General features: G+C 42.0%; 1 protein-coding gene across 1 annotated transcript in view; it reads left to right on the forward strand.

Annotated features, from left to right (window-relative positions):
* The window catches only part of EBF2 (EBF transcription factor 2), a 123400-nt gene that overhangs the window by 91002 nt on the left and 14886 nt on the right, over nt 1-17512 (forward strand). The window contains exons 7-10 of the mRNA XM_062015823.1: nt 554-635; nt 10404-10521; nt 12267-12397; nt 12901-13027. Coding sequence (XP_061871807.1) covers nt 554-635; nt 10404-10521; nt 12267-12397; nt 12901-13027 — 458 coding nt within the window. The remainder of the gene's footprint in view (nt 1-553; nt 636-10403; nt 10522-12266; nt 12398-12900; nt 13028-17512) is intronic.

Raw genomic sequence — 17512 nt, forward strand, 5'->3', positions numbered from 1 at the left:
ACTCCTGGCAGTTTTGCCTCTCTGCTTTAGTTACTGAAATCTTAATAACTAAAACCATCATGATGAAATCTCGTCGGCTGCTTCTGGGAGCCGTGTTTGTCTCTGGTTTTTAACACATTATAAGTAGTTTTGAGGCTTATCTGCTTCAGAGTTGCCCTGTTGGTTTTTGTAGCTTTTACAATAACGTCGTTCTTTTATATTGTTTCATGGAAAATCCCTTCAGACAGAGAAAGGAGGCCCTTGGATGCAAGGGAGAGATAAAGGAGACAAAAGTCGTGTGGTCAAACACAGAGTGAGGAAACAGGCACAGATCAGAGCAGATATGTTGACTTACAGCAGGCTGCAGCCCAGCTCAGGCTGAATTAGTCACATTGACTGCACTGATTTTTGGTTTTTAACTTATATTTGTTTGAGTTCGTTTTCTTTGTGTTTTGCTAAGTCCTGGTCTACTGACACATCATGTAAATCGCTGTGGTATGTACTGTAAAGCAGCATAAAGCAACACATGTTTTGTCATGGTTCATAGCAGTGACACGGTTCTTTCTCTTTCCAGGTTCTTCTTAAAATTTTTTCTCAAGTGCAATCAGAATTGCTTGAAAACAGCAGGAAACCCAAGAGATATGAGGCGGTTCCAGGTAAGTCTTGCAAGGCTCAGCATGAACCTGTCTGCTGTTTCCTTCTTTTCCCCTCTCCTCTCTCCTACAGTGTTCGTAATAAATATGATGACAGGGTATGATAAGCCATATCACATATTGTTAAAGTCTTCCTCCATTTGTTGTGTTTAAACCTTTTTTTTCCATCCTCCTTTTTTCCCCTCTCTTTTTTTCACTCTCAATCCCCCAGGGGAAGTGATGTACTGTACCAACCAGCAGTGGATATTTGATTTGACACCCTCGGGCAAAGCACTCGCACATACAGCTGCCCACAGCAGGGATCATGTTTGTGATACTTAGATGCCTCAGAATTTTTCAAAGTAGCTCTGTACGTGGTACACAAGTAGTCTCCTCATTTTGCCTCCACTCCCTGTCTCTTTCCATCTCTTTTACCTTTTAACACTCTCGTGCCCTCCCTTTCAGCTTCTTTAAAAAACAAGAAGCTGATATAGTGATGGTCACTTTAAGATCTCATGCAGCAAAGCAACAAGACCCATGGGACAATGACCCAGCTGCTTTGCAGTGAAATCTGCCACTGGTTTCATCATAGCTGTCGCTGATGTATTGTGAATACCAGCTAATAAAAACACAGAAGGAGGTGAAGTGTGTCAGTAGTGAAGAGAAAGGCAGACACAGTCTCCCATCTTTCCTAACCTTTCAAGAAACATGTTACCTGTAACTTCACCTTCAAAACAATGTAAATGGAGCGTTGAAGCCTTTTCAGTCCTGGGTGCTCTGTCACATCTCCCTGTGGTGTAAACGGTGGCACAGCAGAGAACGCTGGAGAAAAGCCCTGCTAGAACCAGCTCTCGTGCAGCTGAGAGGGATGCAAGGCTGCAGGTCAGATGGTTGGGCTGTACCATTGATTTCCTGGATGACCTTTGATGAGCCCTTTTTTTCCTTTCTTTTACTATATTTACTACATTTCCACCTCTCCACATGAGATTGTTCACCTTGGTAAAACTTTGTGTTCTTGATTCAGGAGAGCGTTTGAGAAGGTGTGTACATGCTTTGGCAGCCAGAGCCTCTGAAATCTACCGATGAGAGTCAGGACTTCCCTTGGAAATGCTGTTACTGCTTGTTATCACTATTGCTGTGCCTTCACTGTGTCACATCCCTGATAAAAATTGGATTTTAGCCTATTGAGGGTTGTGTGATTTTCTGTAGTAGACTTGCAGTGGGAAGGTGGCATCCTCAGGTTTGGCAATTCACCTTTTGTTACTTGGGCACCTGCATCAGTTTTGTCCTTTATAAATGAAGTTAAAGCTCCACAGGAGTTTACAGAGCTGTTTAAGACTTTCCATCAAAACATGTTTTCACAGACAACTGATTTTTTTTCTTTTCTTTTTTTTTTTTACTGTTATTAGCAATGACAAATCCAACATTTAAGAGAAATGCTGCAAAACAAAAGCATCTTAAAGCTCCTAAAGGTTTAAGGAACTGTAGGCAAAAACCATAAGCGAGTTGGTAATTCTTTGTTATGAGCAGAAATAAATGTAGAGGGAAATTCATGACCATCTCAGGTTTTTTTCACTAGTGGTTCAAATAGGCTGCAGTGACTTCTTTCTTCTGTGTTTTCAGGGATGTTAAAGACATAAGAAAAAGAAGAGGTGCTTTTTATTAGGAAGTTTGTGCTGATTTTTGTTCTTCAAGTGGCAATTTCTATAAAGAAAAACCACCAATGAGGTATAATCTGCCAAAGATGGGGGAAAAAATCGAGGAGTAAAAGAAAACTCAGTTTACAGTGTGTAAACAGATTGTGTTAGCTCTGAGAGGCAGCTAGAATAGCTGATTGTGGAATGCAATGGAACTGAAATACAGGGTCTCTTTTTTGTTGTTGTTGTGAGTTTGTTAAAAGTCTTGCACCAGAGTCTCCTGATTAGCACCTGGGGACTCTGGGCACTGCCATATTACAAATGGCATTGGTTGTAACAGCCAAAGTATAAACTCTGGAGCTAAACACACCTGAACACTGAATAAATTCGGATCTGATTTCAATCTCGTGCTGGCTGCCCCCTCGCCATGGCAAGTGAGACTGAAATCCCACATTCCAATCAGGGGCTGAACTGCAGGAGGATTTTGGATCTAATTGTTTTAGCAGAAGTCTGTCTCTAGTATGAGGTTTATTATTTGTTTCATCTCTGTACCTCTACGCCCAAAATGGTGATGTTATAGCGCCTTAACAGCTTCAGATTTCCAGTGCAACATGGAACAGGGAAACTGAAATGTGTCTTAAAGCACTCACATGGTTACTGATGGAATGCCTTCATTCCTTCAGCCTGTCCACCTGGCATGCCTCTTGGATGTGAGAAACTATGACCTTGCTTTTGATCTTTGTACCAAAACCAGCCATTTACTGGAGAAGAAAATGAGCTGGGATGGACTCTTCGTCTGGATTGTCTGCTTTACAACATGCCAAGCTGGAATAACAGAGCCAAGTGAAACTCTGGTTCTGTTTTGCAGGGCTTAAAACTCCTCCTGCACTTTCAGTCCACGTGAATTGAGTTCGTACCCTTTGAGTTTCATTGTGAGATTGAAGTTCCAACTCCCAAATTAATGAAGGTCAGGCAAAACCATTAGGTTCAGCTTACTTTTTGTCAAACCCAAAAATGTTGACAAGACCTTTTTTTCAGAGTTTCAAAAATGAACACAAATTGCAAAAAGCTTGAGATTTTGAGTGAATGCAGGATCCTCATTCAGGCTTGTTCCAAACTGGATGCCTTGGATGATGAGCTGTGTTCTGGGCTACAGAGGTCAGTATGCATGAAAAAAAAAAGATACAGAAAGTAGTTCAATTGCTAAGATTTTACACATTGGGAGTTAAAAAAGCTCTGTGTTCCAAAGGAAATTAGGCATGATGAACTGTAAAGACAATAAGCAAAGACAGCTTTTCTGCCTGCCTTGTACTTTCTAAGGGTAGAAGAATGACTTCCCTGAATGTGATGAAAGCTGAGAGTTATCTTGACTGCCCCACTGGCTGTGTTGTCTAGATACTCTTTTTTTTTAATCATCTTTCTGGGTTTCAGTTTGTTTCTTGTTTTTAAATGTGGACCAAAGGGGTTTTTTGCCTGTTGCTGTTGACCATGGTCTGTCAGCTGCCCTTGCAGTCAGAAGCAGGAAGATAGATTCCTTCATGTAGTGAACATGTTCATTTTCATTTTAATAGTTGAGATTTACTTCAAGCAAAATAATCAACATGCAGAATTATTTATTAGGCTTGGAAGGACAGTTGTTTGTCCTCCCAGTACAGGAACATGTCAGCAGAGTAAAAGCAGGATCAAAAAGCGCTGTGCAGTAAGGTACTTTAGTCCTTTTATGATCTAATTAACTGTGTTCTATTCTTGGGCCACATCTAAAAACTTTATTGTTTTTTCCTAGTAAGTTATTTGTACAGCTGTTGTTATGAACCCCTCCTCTTCCTCTTTCCATGCATTTAACTTTCCTTATGCAAACAGACTTCTGCAGTGATGCTCGGTTGTGTATCTTTTCATTTGTACCTGTATTTTTCTGCAGGAGCAAATCTGTTCCTTTCCACTGTAGTAGTGCTTGTCAGATCTCCAGGAGATGTTAAGCTACTCTTTTGGTTTTTTATGGTTATTAAAGAGAGAATCCTTGTTGTCAAAGTCCTTGTTTAAATTGCTGCTGAAACCTGGAACTGAAAGGGTCTCATTCCAAAAACATTTTTGCTCTTTAAGGGAGACTGAATGAAAGCCCAAAACTCAAGCTTTGTTTTTGAGACACAAATATAAATAAGAGACATGGAAATAATGCTGTACAAGGCATCTTACTGAGTTCCTCCAGCATGGAAGAATGGTTACTCATGTCTGGAACACTGTCAAGTTAATGCTTCTGATTAGAGATGGGTGTGAAACTGCACAGTTTGGGCTTGGTTTGGCTGAGAACCAAAGTTCCAGGGCGTTGAGATCCAGCATCTGAGCCTGGCCTCAGCCTCACTTTTAGATATAAGATTTAGATATTTCATAGGATAGTTACAGTGTATTAAACAAAATTAAATGTTAGATTGCACTTAGATTGCACTTATTCCTAAAAAGGGGGCAGGGAGCAAGAGGGACAGAGAGGTTACATTAACCCTGAGTTGTCAACCTAATACCACTCCAGATGCTTGAAAAGGAGCTGGAGGTTTTCCCCATTTAATTCTGTAGTTTGGAAAGCAACACCAGCTGCTTTGCACATTAAATACTTGAAATGGGCTTTATTATTAAGTAGAGATTCAAAGATACAAGGAATTATTTTTTTAAATCAAATACAATGGTTTTCTACTGTAGAAAAAAAAAGTCCAACCTGAGATTGAAAGGATGTGTGGTCATTGTTCTGCTGGGGGTTTTTCCCCACTAGTACCCTAATTTTACTGTCTCTCCCTACTGTGTCTGTCAGTGGCTAAAGCAGGGGAAAGAAATCTTTCTAGAACTAATGGATGTTTTCATGGTTACTTGAAGGCTGCCCAAATACATATGCAGATTGAGTAATATGCCCTGGTGAGTTTAACTGAGGCAAATATTGATTATTTATCAATTAAAATATTCATGAATAGAGATTTTCAGTGGAAAATTGAAACAAAAATCATGCTAAAATCACCTATTCAAACCACTGCAGACTGTCTGAGTTCAGCTCATCTGCAAAGATGAGTTTACATAGGTATTGTCATTACTGTCATTGCTGTGTTCTCAGGGAGGGATTCTCCTAGGAACAGAATTGATAAGAAAAAATGATGCCCTCCACTTAATGAGGACTTCTCCTAGAGAACTTGATTGAGGCCCAGTGATACTTAATGGTAACGACCGGTGTGTAATGGGGGACAGTAATTCTGTGGAATTAAGATGAGGCACTTCAGCTAAAATGCTTCAGCTGAGACCCGGTGCTAACACATTAGACTCCTGTTGATTGGGAATTCTGCTTTATCCAGTAACACACCGATTAAACAGATCCTGCAGTGCCATGGTCGAGAGAATAGTACAAGGCAACAGCACGTCAATGCTAGCAATGGTCATTTTGAACCAACGTGATTGTTTGGTAACAAAAGAGAAAGGTCAGCAATTGCCCCTTGTTTTCAGCAGAAATCAGGACATGGAATGGTTCCTGACAGGAACCTGCTCTAGGTCCTCTAGAGAGAGAGAAAGGAAAAACAAGGTGTGTCCCTGGGGAGGTTTCCTTCCTGACCTCAGGGTGGCTGGATCAGTTCATCATCAGGAACACGAGCAAAGCTGGCTGGGGTTGAGAATTCACCTTCTAACACAAAGTGCTGAAGGATCTGTGTCATTCAGGAAAAGAAAAACGAGTAAGAGTGGTGGGATAACGTCAGTTAGGGATGTAGACTGTAAGAAACAAAAAGGGATGGGAAGAATAAAACACAATGTCCTGGTTTAACTGTGCTCAAAAGAGGATGAAAGTGAAATTGGAGCAGGTGCAGGAACAGGTCATTAAGGTGACTGGGGAGCAGACAAGAGCTTGGCTCAATATTTCAGTGACATGCACTGAGAAGGGACATAACTGCTGTCTAAAAATATCCGAAGGTAGATCAGAATGGCAAATTATAACGTTAAAGCCAGTGTTAAGTATCAACTGACCAGGAATAAATTTAGGCTCTAAACCTTAAATCCCACAGCCACCAGAACAAGTAGGCTTTAAAACAAAGGTAAGAGCTTGAAATGGTTGAAGACAGTTTTGGTTTGGCTGTCTGTATTAGCAGGAGGCTGGATGGCAGTGACCCAGGAGTTATCTCCTACCCCTGTGCCTCTAATCTTAAGAGGCCTCATTCCTGAAATGAAGGCCATGTGCATCGTCTTTTTCTGTTAGCCTGCAGTTTGCAGCAGCCTCTGGGTCTCAGGGAGGGTTTCCCAAAGAATTCAATGGAAGTTCTGAGCAGAGAGAAGCTGCTGGCATTTCTCACATTGTTTATTTTATTCCTAATCCAACTATGAAGCAAACACATCATATTCCAGCATCCACTCCTGTATTACTCGCTCAACCAAAATGCCTCTTGACATCAGTGGGAGCCCTGTCCAAGTGAGGACAGCAGGATGAGGCCTGACATCTTTTCTTCCACCTAGCTGGAAAATAGTAATCATGATGATAATGTTTGTAATCCTCACAGTCGTTATTCTTTTGAAAAGTTAAAATAACACGGTGCTGTGACTAGAGAGTTGTAAGGGAAAGTGCATCAGGAATGTGATATTGTTTCCAGATGTACAATGCCATAAAGAATTTTTTCCACACTTGGAATGGTAACAGGAATTTTTTGAGAGAGATCATTTACACAGTGATGAGATATGTTACATGTAAGTAAATGCCTGTATGCCTGGAATGTTTGTACCATATGTCTAAAAAGGTGTCTATGAGTGATAGAGCTTTTATATAGCTGATGATGATGTATGTTTACTTGCATATATGTGATTTGAGGAGAGGCATACTTTAGGAAATAGATATAATGTACAGATGGGAAAGGAAAAATGGTAGTACCCAGGTAGAGGTTTGTAAAGAGACACAACACTTTGAACTGTGCAGGGAGTGAGAACCTGCGTTTAACGTGCTGAAGGCAGTTTGTTGAGTGCCGTGGTAGGTGAACCCTCTGTGTGGTTTTGAGCAGGGATTGCATTACAGAAATCCACAACAATGTGGAGATCCACAGCACATGCATTTCTTCAGTACTGCTGGGGAATCATCGTTTTATGTTTGTGCCTTCACGGCTAATAACAAGGCCCTTGCAGAGAAAATGTCAAGAGCTGCTGATACAAAAGTGCACAGCAGCCTGTTTCTAGAGATGGAACCCACATTTAGATGGATGAGGGGATAACACAGTGCCCTGTTTCTTGCTCACTTGATTGTCCCCTGAAACCCCAGCACAGGGTTGATCTGTCTATTGGGCAGCACAAAATCTTTAGTCTTTATGCTCTGTCATATTGGCCCTCAGCTGCAATTACCGAAATCCATGGCCTACCTGACCTATTTAGATGTCCTCAGATGTTTCCCTTAAGATCACATTTTGCATTAACTACTGATTTCAAGTGAAAGGCCACCAACTGCATAGACATAGGAGAGAACAATGCACCAAAACCACTTGCCAGTAATTTGCCAGTGCTGTGGCCAAACCTGAGAGTTTAAATCTCCAGGGATGTTGACACATCACCTTTCAGCAACTCTAAATACAGGGCTTTGGGTTTTTTAAAGCAAAGGCCTGGAATGGTTTGTGATGGTAGGAGAACAAGCGTTATTGATAAATACATGTTCCGAAAGGTATTGGCAAAAATGCACAGAAATGGTTAACAAGGTAATGGTAAGAAACGTTGACCTTGATTTGTTTAGCTAAGATGTAAAGATTTTTGAAGGTCAAAGGTGTTCTTGTGTAGTGTTTTGGAGTCTAACTGTGTCTGACCCTCTAACATTAAGCTGCTGTGGCCTGCAGTTTTGAAGAGTGAAGCAAACCAGGGGGAAAGAGAGAAGGGGGAGAGAACAGGAAATGGAGTGAGGTGTTTCAGGAAGTTGTCAGGAGTTGACTGATTGATTCCAGATGGAAAGGGTCACCCTTCATGACCCAGGAAATACTCGCTGGGGGAAAGCAGTTGGCTTGTGAAAGGGAAGGGCCTGGGAGTTAGAGACCATAGTGGAATGCACATTCCTCTTCCTTTTATCCATAAAACATTGGGTTTTAATCTTTGGTATAAAACAATTGCATTGTCATCTTCAGCAGGCAAGACGGAATGACTGAAGCAGAGTGAAGAGGTTCAGTAGTTTCTATGTCCATCATCTCCCATGTTCTTACTCCACATGGTTGATAATGGGGTGGCTGGCGGTGTCGTGGCAAAGATGACAAAGGTCTCAGCTGAGTTTCCACAGTACCTTAGGCATTACTGCAAAAAAGGCCCAGAACTTTGAGAATGTTCTGGTCCACATCTGAGCTCTGGTCCTGTCCATGAGAACTCTGTGTTTATTTACCCTGGGTCCCAGGCTGTGAGATGCCAAGTGGTTTTGACCCTCCTGTGATGAATGGTGGAGGTGAATAAAAATGGAACCGTGCGTGGAGAGAGGTCCAAAAGTGCATCTTCCATTCCTGCTGGCTCAGGGAATAGAGGATGCTCAGCACTCATCTTTTAAGCAGAGGATTGCTTCTGGCTACTACTCATACTACAGGGATCTCCACAGCTCTCACTGAAATGGTGGCTCTCGTGTTGTGTGCAACATTTACACCCCGATGGTTATTCAAACAGGGAATGTCTGTACACTTGAAGTCTGCCTGTATTGCAAAGATCTCATCCTGAGGGCATGTGGGTGTGTGTGTATCACACACGTACCTCGGGTATGCGAGCTCAGAGATGTATATATTATACCGTGTAACTGTATATACATATGATATACTTTTTATTTACATTTGGTTACAATTTAAACACTTGTCGTAAATATTTCAGACACTGGAATAATTCAGGCCTATTCCCCTGTTGCCACAGTGTGCTCTGAGCTGGCCAGTGAGAGATTAAAATTTATTTCCATTGTTTAAGGGAAATAATGAAGTGCATCTGAGCGGGCTCAGCGGCGTCACGCGGGAAATGTTCACTTTGGACAGGAGTCTCACTCCACCCAAATGTGCAATGATGAAATCAGTTGGCACACACAAGCAACGCATTTTGTGACAAGAATGCTCGAGAAGTGTAAGAGTACAGTATGACAAGAGCCTTTTGGAATGAATTAAACTTGTCTCAAGAAAGAAAGTATTCTTTCAGCTAGCAGGATGCTGTCGGAGGGCAAGGTTTCTCCTGCTATATGCTTAACGTAGCTTAATCAACAATTAAAGCTTGACATTCTCTTACCTAGACTATGACAGCTGTGTCTGTGAAAATTCATGAGCACATCCAGGGCTGGATTCTCAGTAGCTGTGAATTACTGTAGCTGTGTGGCAGCTGAATGGAGTTAAAGCTGATTTACACCAGCTAATGGTGGAACCTGAAAGTTGCAGGAAGATGCATCTGCCTTCAGTAGCTAAAACACAGTTTGTTCATTTTTCCCCTAAAAGTTTCTGCTTTAAAGGCACATATATTTCTGGATTTATAGGACTTACAGCTTTGGATATTGTATTGTAAAGGGAAAACTAAGTGGGATTAATTAACATCTACAGTTCCTTCCTTTAAGAATTCATGTGCCGTTGGAGCTCAGGAACATAAGCCGTGGAGGCTAAGGTTTAAAATCTGCTGCTTGATTTGGGGTCCTCAGGCACAGATGATTTTCAAGAGGCACTAAGTGTGCATATGTCAAAAACCAGACATGATATTAGGTTCTGTTTTCATGTAACAGGAGTTTCCATTTCGCTCAGTCAACGGAGACCTGTATTTTCCAAGCAGATGCAGATCCATTTGCATGTATGTGCAATGCAGCAGATGGCTCTGAGTCTGCACCTATGTATCAGAGGGCGAATTGCTGTGGTGCTCTGCAGCCTGCCCTCCTGGTTGGTGCATATAGACCTCTTTGCCATCAGCTATGCTACAGCACATCATAGGAAACGAAACGTGGGGCCATCTGCAGTAGCTGGTTCATTATACAGTAAGGACTTTACATGGCCCTTAGGATGCTTTGTGAAATGGAATTAATGCGTGGAATGAAAGCTGAAAGTGTTTTCTCCCCTTCTTGTTAGGGAGTAAACCCTGCTGGACATGATGCCATTTTACAAACAGAACTGGGGTTTAACTAAACTGAAGAATTAATACTTAAGTTGGATTTCAATATCTCCCCTTTCTAAATGTCTAGGTTGTGCTATCAACAACAGTGAATGTTGATGGGCACGTACTGGCAGTGTCTGACAACATGTTTGTTCATAACAACTCCAAGCATGGACGGAGAGCAAGGAGACTCGACCCCTCAGAAGGTAGGATGTTTGTGTGAAGGGCTGTACACAAATAAATGCAAAAGCATATCAGCCATTCCTCAATTTCTGTTTGTTTTCAGGAGGGAAGGAGAGCTAAGGGGAAACTACAGAACCCCAGGGGGTTTAGAGAAGGAAGAAGCAGGAAAACAGTGTCTACTGCATGCAAAATACGATCCTCTTTACATCTAAGGGACTGGCTCCCCCTCCCCCTCCCATTTATTAATTAGCTTGTACTGCAAAGATGAAAACCACAGAAAACACCAAGTATTATCTGAATTTCAGACTTCTCGTTCAGCTGGGATAGATTTGATTTCAGGCAAATTAGGCAACATGACATCTTAGTTAAACAGAACTGTTACAGCACAAGATGTGTATGAAAGAGTGTCACCAGTTCCCTTAAACAAACTATGCACAAAGCATAACAATGCACAGAAGGAAACCGACACTAATTGATTTTAGTTTGTTTGGCTAAGCAAGACTCGGGGTCGGCTACAGGATGGGTTTTGGACTATATTAAGGCAATTACAAATGCTTGTCTCTGTTAAGCTTCAAAATGGTTGGCCCTTCCTCTCCCTCTTCCCATACAGTCATTACCAAGCATTCCACCTCTCTCATCCAGACAGTGCTCAAAATTACTAGAAAATGCTATCTGTGTGTACTTTCCCCTCCCCTGCAGCTAGTGAAAGTGAGAAGAGCTGGTGATGTTAGTAGAAAAGACAAGCAAGGATATTATTTCATTATAATGTTTTGCTGCCCCACTTCTTAACTGTGCCCTATATCAACCTAAAAAGAAGAATTAATGAACTGGAAGAAAATGATTGAATCAGTAAAGAATTCAGAGTGGTGTTAATTCTCCCCCAGCGGGCAGTGAAATGGTAGAAGGAAAATCCCAGGATTCCTAGCCTAGGAAGCCATCCAGTTTTTCCTTGACTGATTGGATGTGATTGACTGGCTGTTCAAAGGAGTCTCATGTTTTTGGAGCACTGCCAAAGTTCCCCTCCACCTCTGACCCTGTCAACATTGGGAATGGAGTGATGGATTGACTTTGGTTATGGCCTGGAAACCATATTGGGTTCCTGATGGGATGTATAGTCCAGAGGCCTTGAACATATGGAAGAGAGAAGGGAAAAAAAATATCTACTCTATAAAATGAAGAAAACTATTAGAAGTTGTCTCCTGGTAGGAAGTGGAGGAAATATTTCCATATCTCTTTTACCTATTGATAAACTTAATAAATCTTAGTGCAGCCCTTTCCGTGGGGTTTAACTTTTGTGTGATCATATGCTAATGAATAGGGGTTTTTCAAACAGCCCCTGCACAATCATTTCTGCATTTCATTTTTACACCCACTACAGTTGGCCTATTAGGCTTTAATGACACAATGTTAAGTGCCAGTAATGAATAGGCAAGTAATTAACACTAGCAAGGCAGAAAACATGCTTTTACTTATTTACTGGGCTTTGTGGAATGGTAAAGCAGCCTTCATGGATGAATGGATGGAGAGGACTTGTCCTAGGCCTTTGTCAGCAATAGGGAATTCATGCCAGACGTGAAGTGCAGAAAGTCCCAGGAGAGGACAGGTGAAGCTGCTCCAAGCTACAGTTTGCATCAATATGACTTGAGACTGGTTAATGTGCATAGAAGCTGCTGAAAGCACTCACACCCAGTCTTGCAAACAGTCTCAAAGCTGTGTGGGAAAAACAAACCATAGCCTAATGCTCTGATGTCCCTTTTATTTTGTTTAGCCACACCGTGCATCAAAGCAATCAGCCCAAGTGAAGGCTGGACTACAGGAGGAGCAATGGTGATCATCATTGGAGACAACTTCTTTGATGGGCTGCAAGTTGTGTTTGGGACCATGCTCGTATGGAGTGAGGTAGGGAGAGGTGCCTCCCTCTTGCTAAACTGAAGAAAAGCAGAAGGACACCTGTGTTAATTCCTGTTTAAATGATGGTACAAACTCGGTGTCTTGTAATGGAAATCCATGGAATATGTTTCCTCTGTGGAATTCTTTACTGTGTGATATTAGTGAGGCCAACTGCTCAGTAATATCCAGAATAGGATTGAAGAGTTCTAAGCATCTGGAGACAGGTAAAGGTGAAGACATTGAAGTGTTTGAGTTTGGGAAGGAGAAAGAATTCCCTCTGGGTCCAGAAATAAGCCAGCGATGAACTAATGGGCATAACCAGTATGTGACCATTTATCCTAAAATGTGTATTCCTCTCCTGGAGGCAGGAAACTAGACTAGATGTATCACTTGTCTCATCTGTAGTGTCTATAGGAACAAGCAATGTGTTCAGTCAGAAAGTATGTTTGGAGGGTGAAAAGAGAAAGAGGAATAACACACTCATCATGGTGCCTCTCCTTGTGTTGTTTCAGCTCATCACGCCTCATGCCATCCGAGTCCAGACGCCTCCACGCCACATTCCCGGGGTGGTTGAAGTGACATTGTCGTACAAATCCAAGCAGTTTTGCAAAGGTGCACCGGGCAGGTTCATTTACACAGGTAGGTGGTTGCGATTTACGCTGCAGGAGCTCGAGCTTGGAGCCTCTCTGGTTTGCTAATCAGTATTGACAACTCTCTGCTTGCTTGCTTGCTTTACCTATTTAGCCTCTTGCTGTTGGAAGGCCACTCTGCTAGTTGTGACATTTGGACATGTAAGGAGATAACTTCATTGTTATGCAGAGGTGTTAAGGCACTGTTAATACATGTGTTGATGTTTTTTGCAGATTAGAGCTCATGCTGTTATGATATGGGTCTGCCTATCGATACACTCAGTGTACAGGAGCATGACGCCGTTGTTCTCCATACTGGAAGGTGTTTAGTTTACAACAGTATTTATTTTACCTTTCCCTCTCACTGGAGGTAACATTTTCTTTTTCCTAAGGGCAGTGCATTGAGTTGTTGGTCTCAGGGAAAAGAATTCTGTGGTGTCTGAGCAGCTTAAACCTACCTCCTTTTCCTGAGGGATACCTGCAAAGCCATCAAACAGGTTAAAGATTCAAATGAGTATCTGAATACAATCCTGTTTCTAAAGAGATGGGCCAGGTTAATTTACTGGGGTCTGGCACTCCCTAAGCAAAGGAAGCAGGGTCACTGATTTGGGTGCAGTATGGGGCTTGCAGGGGCTGCACTGGCCTGTTGTAATTACCTTCAGAGAAAGAGAGACTGTTCATTCTTTAGCTGTTGCTACAGATTTAAAAGTGGAGTTTTCTGTACCATGTTCTGCTTCTTGAGGTCTTACTCTCACAGTTCTTCAGCACAAGCATTCCTGAGGGCCACTTTCTGTGTGCTGTTGGTGGTACCTGTGCTAAAAGAGGTTTAGGAACGGAGTGATACGAAGGTGTGTGATAGAAACGTGTGTAAAGAAAAGTCACTTTATTGTTGTAAAGCTGTTTTAAGTGCTAGACTGACTCCTACCATCTAGGGGGGACTTGAGTCAGACTGCAGTGCAGTTCCTTGACGTGTTAATTACAATGGTTCCACAAAAAAAAGGACATGAAGATGTAGTCAGGAGCCAGCAGAGGAGAAAGTTAAATATACTCTCCCTGTTTTACTGCTGTTGTTGGCATAGGGGTATCAGTGAGCATTCTCTGAGGAGTGAGTGGGTGCTTACTGCCATATGTTACAGAGCAGCATCTCACAGAAGATGCCGAGCTGTTTGTGAGAGCAAGGGTAGAGCAGACAACTCCTCAGTCTGTCTGTTCAAGAACCTGCAGTTCTCCCACCATGGCAGGCAAAATGATAAACACAGCTATTAGGTAGAGGCTCACCTGTGTAATCAATTCCCCCAGGTTGCTGCTGCTAATAGCAGTTAAAACAACTTCTAAGCTATGAAAAGAACACGGTGGCTTTTTATTTTCCTTTCTTTCTGTGGCTGTGCTATCAGAAAACTGCTGTGATCCTGCTGGGAACAAATGCATTGATTTTCCACCTAGTGAAAAGCCAGATTCAGGCATTCAAGGTCCTTCTGCCTCTAAGTCTTCTTTAGAACTTCCACAACAACTCTTGAACCAGTTCCTATCAGATTTTATCACAAAGGCAGAAGCATCAAAGATACACAGTTCCAGCACTTGTTTTTTTTGGTGAAAATGGTAGGAAAGATTTGAGTTTCTCCTCCACTGAAAGAAGGGGGAAGCCTCAGCAAACCAGGTTGTTTAAATGCCACTGCCCACAGATGCATGTGTGTATCCGTAGCACTCTGGAAAATACACTCAGTGGCAGCACAGAAGTGCAGCTCTCGGTTGGATAAAGTGTAGCAGACAGATACCATATAAAATACTGAAGAGGAATGTTCAATAGGTTTTACAGTCCTTGTGCATCCTAATGTTGTGGTAACTGAAGTTTATTGTTTTCTTGATACTTTTAGTACCTTATATTGCAATATATTTCTTTTGTAGACAAGTAGAATAGAATGCAGTAGGCTTAGGGACACAAATGAGATCCCCTTCCCCCTTCATCTGTTGTTGCCTCTATAAATGAGAAAAAAATCTTCTCTAAATACCTCCCCTGAACATTCAGCTTGCACTTGGCCAAAACCTGGGTAATGCAGAGACAGTAATATCCAGCCCAAGATACTTCAAAGTGTGAAATCCTGCAAACCAAAAGCATGGGCAGGTGTCATTCTATCAGAACTAGTAACAGCAGCAACAACTAGCAGCCCTGATACGATCAGGGTCATGTTGTATTAAGTCCTTCATAATTATTAAGTGCTGAGATACAACCTCAGATGAAAAGCACAAAGGGTCAGAAATACTGAGAAGCTGACTACAGGTACTTCCTAGCTATAACAGGAATAATTATACATATAAAACCAGACCTGAGAGGATTCATCAGGACCTCACTGCATCAGGCATGGGAAACCACTTACAGAAAGACACGTGCTTCCATCTTATACGTGAGACATTGCCACAGAAGGACGAAGAAAGGTGAACCACTCGCCTGTGGTTATCCAGGAAAGCTGAAGGTAGGCAGGGAAATAGATGTCTGAGATTCCAGTCATCCTCTAATAAGCAGAACAGCAGCATTCTACAACATAGAGACAGAAAAACGAGGATATTAGTATTGTATTGCCCTCGGTATTTAATATACAATCAGATATTAATGTTTGACTTGATTATACTGGAGATCTTTGTGGTTTTTAAGAGTCACAATAAGACAGGTTGTTTGAAGAAGAAAATAATAAACTGTTGAGAAGATGAATATAAAGATTGGATATAAGTTTCAAGGGTAAATCTAAATGCCACAGTGGAGCTGTTACGGGAGCTCATATGCGTCCTGTAATGTGTATTTCTAATAGGCTCCTTGCAAAGTGTGCTGTGCTGGCACTGCTCTAGTTATGGTCCTGTCAGCGTTTCCAGTCTTAAGTGCTGTCATTCAGGGTGCTGCAACTCAGCCATCAAATTCCTCTCATCACTGAAATGTGATGTGTGGACTTTTCCATAAGGTTCCCAGATGGAAAACTTGTGCAAGAGTGAAGCCAACGGGATTCTACAGGCATCAGACGGTGTGGCACCGAGTGGCACCAGCACCTGCAGAAACAGCCCATTAGATGCACAGTTGCTGAACCAACTGATGTACTTTAGTAGTGAAGTATAAAGTGAAAGATAAAAAGTCTACTTTTAAATCACCACAGCTAAACATTTAGTCCCTCTGTGTTTCTTAGTCTGGTGAGAATACAGGTTACACATCTCCATCGTCTGAATTACTTCTCTTTCATCAGCTGTTCCTAGCATGAGACACTTCTCTGCTGCTCATCTAGCAGTAGCCTCGTATTCTACTTTTAATACTCCACAAATTCAGGTTCCTGCTGCTGTAAGTAGTTCCATTACAATTCCCCTGACTTTAATAACACTTACATCAGTTTACGCCAGCTGAGGATATGTCTCGAAGGCTTTCATTTCTTAAGGCTGATCACAGCTCTGCATTTACTTTGTCACAGAGATGCTAACCTGGAAATGTGTATATCAGGGAGATTTTGAACATAATTTTCCGTGCTGAGCAGTAATCCTCCAGGGGTTGACTTGTCAGAGCAATGCAATATAAAATAATCTGTAGGATATGTCGGACTCCTGGGTTGTTCTGTATCAGTCTCTGTGCCAGGTGCCCAGGATAGGAGGATACTGGTTTGCTAAAGCTTGTAAGTAGATTTGAGAAAGTCTTGTTATCTGCTTGTGAGACACACTTACAAGGATACAGAGAGCTCTACAAATTGTAGGAGTGAGTTCATTTGATCAGAACACAACTGATGTGACAGAGAGCATTTGCAGAGAGCAGCTCCTACCACTGCTTTAGCTGATGAAACACACATACAATAGGAGATAACGCTGTTTTGGAGTAGGGTGTTTGGAACAGTTGTTACCAACACATGGAATACAGTAAAGGATGGCTGCAGTGCACTCTCAGCAGCATCCTTCCAATTCTAGACCAGCTTATCCTCAGACCAGTACGTATGAAGCTCCCAATGCCTGGATTAACGTGATTATAGCAGGAGAGCTTCTGTAACTGGCAGTTTTATTCTATAGGGTGAATGCCAGTATCTCTTCAGTGTTGTCTCAAGCAAAGGTAGTCACTAGCTAAAAGTTGGAATTCAAGCTTTAAGGCCACTGGTGCCTTTTTTTTCTGTATTAATGTCTTTAAGGTCAGACATCACACTGCAAATAACTGTGCTCCCTCTGGCTCGGGTTTCTGCCTTCAGGCTGTTTCTAGAGGCATGCACACTTTTCTTTTTCTCATTCATACTTTGCAAACAGAGGACCTGTCCTCTGGACTGCTTCATGGAGTAAAGTGAGATGAACTGCACAACTTTGCTAAGGTCCATGGAGCTGGTCCCTCTGTGGTTGCTGGAGAGGGAGCGTGTGCGTCTCTGAGGGCACACGCTGGCAATATCAGAATCAGCTGTCACTCAGGGTAAATTGTGCAGATCTTCATAACATCATCTTCCTTCAACAGTCTTGTGTGCTTTGATGTGTGGTGGAATAATTAATACTT

The sequence above is a fragment of the Colius striatus genome, chromosome 27 (assembly GCF_028858725.1).
Source record: "Colius striatus isolate bColStr4 chromosome 27, bColStr4.1.hap1, whole genome shotgun sequence".
Lineage (NCBI taxonomy): Eukaryota > Metazoa > Chordata > Aves > Coliiformes > Coliidae > Colius > Colius striatus.